The sequence below is a fragment of the Capsicum annuum genome, unplaced genomic scaffold (assembly GCF_002878395.1).
Source record: "Capsicum annuum cultivar UCD-10X-F1 unplaced genomic scaffold, UCD10Xv1.1 ctg49880, whole genome shotgun sequence".
Lineage (NCBI taxonomy): Eukaryota > Viridiplantae > Streptophyta > Magnoliopsida > Solanales > Solanaceae > Capsicum > Capsicum annuum.
In genome coordinates, this window is record NW_025857705.1 from 735 (window position 1) to 1,389 (window position 655).

The following is a 655-nucleotide window of genomic DNA, read 5'->3' on the forward strand; positions in this document are numbered from 1 at the left end:
GCAAAGGTTTTTAGGAAGCCTAAATTACGTGGCTGATTTTATTCCTCATGTTAGGCAGGTCTGTGAGCCCTTATATAAACGCCTTAAGAAAAATCCGGTACCTTGGAGTTCTGATCAAACAAATGCTGTCATAAAAATTAAATCCTTAGTAAAAAATCTTCCCTGTTTAGGTATTCCAAATCCTGAGGCATTCATGATTGTCGAAACTGATGCTTCAGATATAGGATATGGGGGTATTCTGAAACAAAGGATAATGGATAACTCTCCTGAACAATTAGTTCGATTCACCTCTGGAGTATGGAATACTGCCCAAAAGAATTACAGCACTGTCAAAAAAGAAATTTTGTCTATAGTGCTATGTATCACCAAATTTCAGGATGACCTTATCAATAAGGAATTCCTTTTACGAGTTGATTGTAAATCTGCCAAAGAAATTTTACAAAAGGATGTCAAAAACCTTGTTTCCAAACAAATATTTGCTAGATGGCAGGCTCTCCTATCTAGCTTTGATTTTCAAATCGAATTTATAAAAGGAGAACATAACTCCCTTCCCGATTTTCTAACAAGAGAATTTTTGCAGGGCCATGAGACCCACAACCCTAGGGGCAAGCCCCAAACAGGATCAATCTAAAATGGCAAGACCATTTGACACCCC

The 655-nt window shown here is 37.6% G+C and overlaps 1 protein-coding gene across 1 annotated transcript; it reads left to right on the forward strand.

Moving 5' to 3' along the window:
- Positions 1-463: 463 nt before the first annotated feature.
- LOC124892712 lies at positions 464-655 on the forward strand (the record flags this gene model as incomplete). Its single annotated transcript, XM_047403930.1, is given in 1 exon segment — positions 464-655. A coding segment is annotated over 1 exon segment (71 nt), but the record flags the coding sequence as incomplete, so codon positions are not given.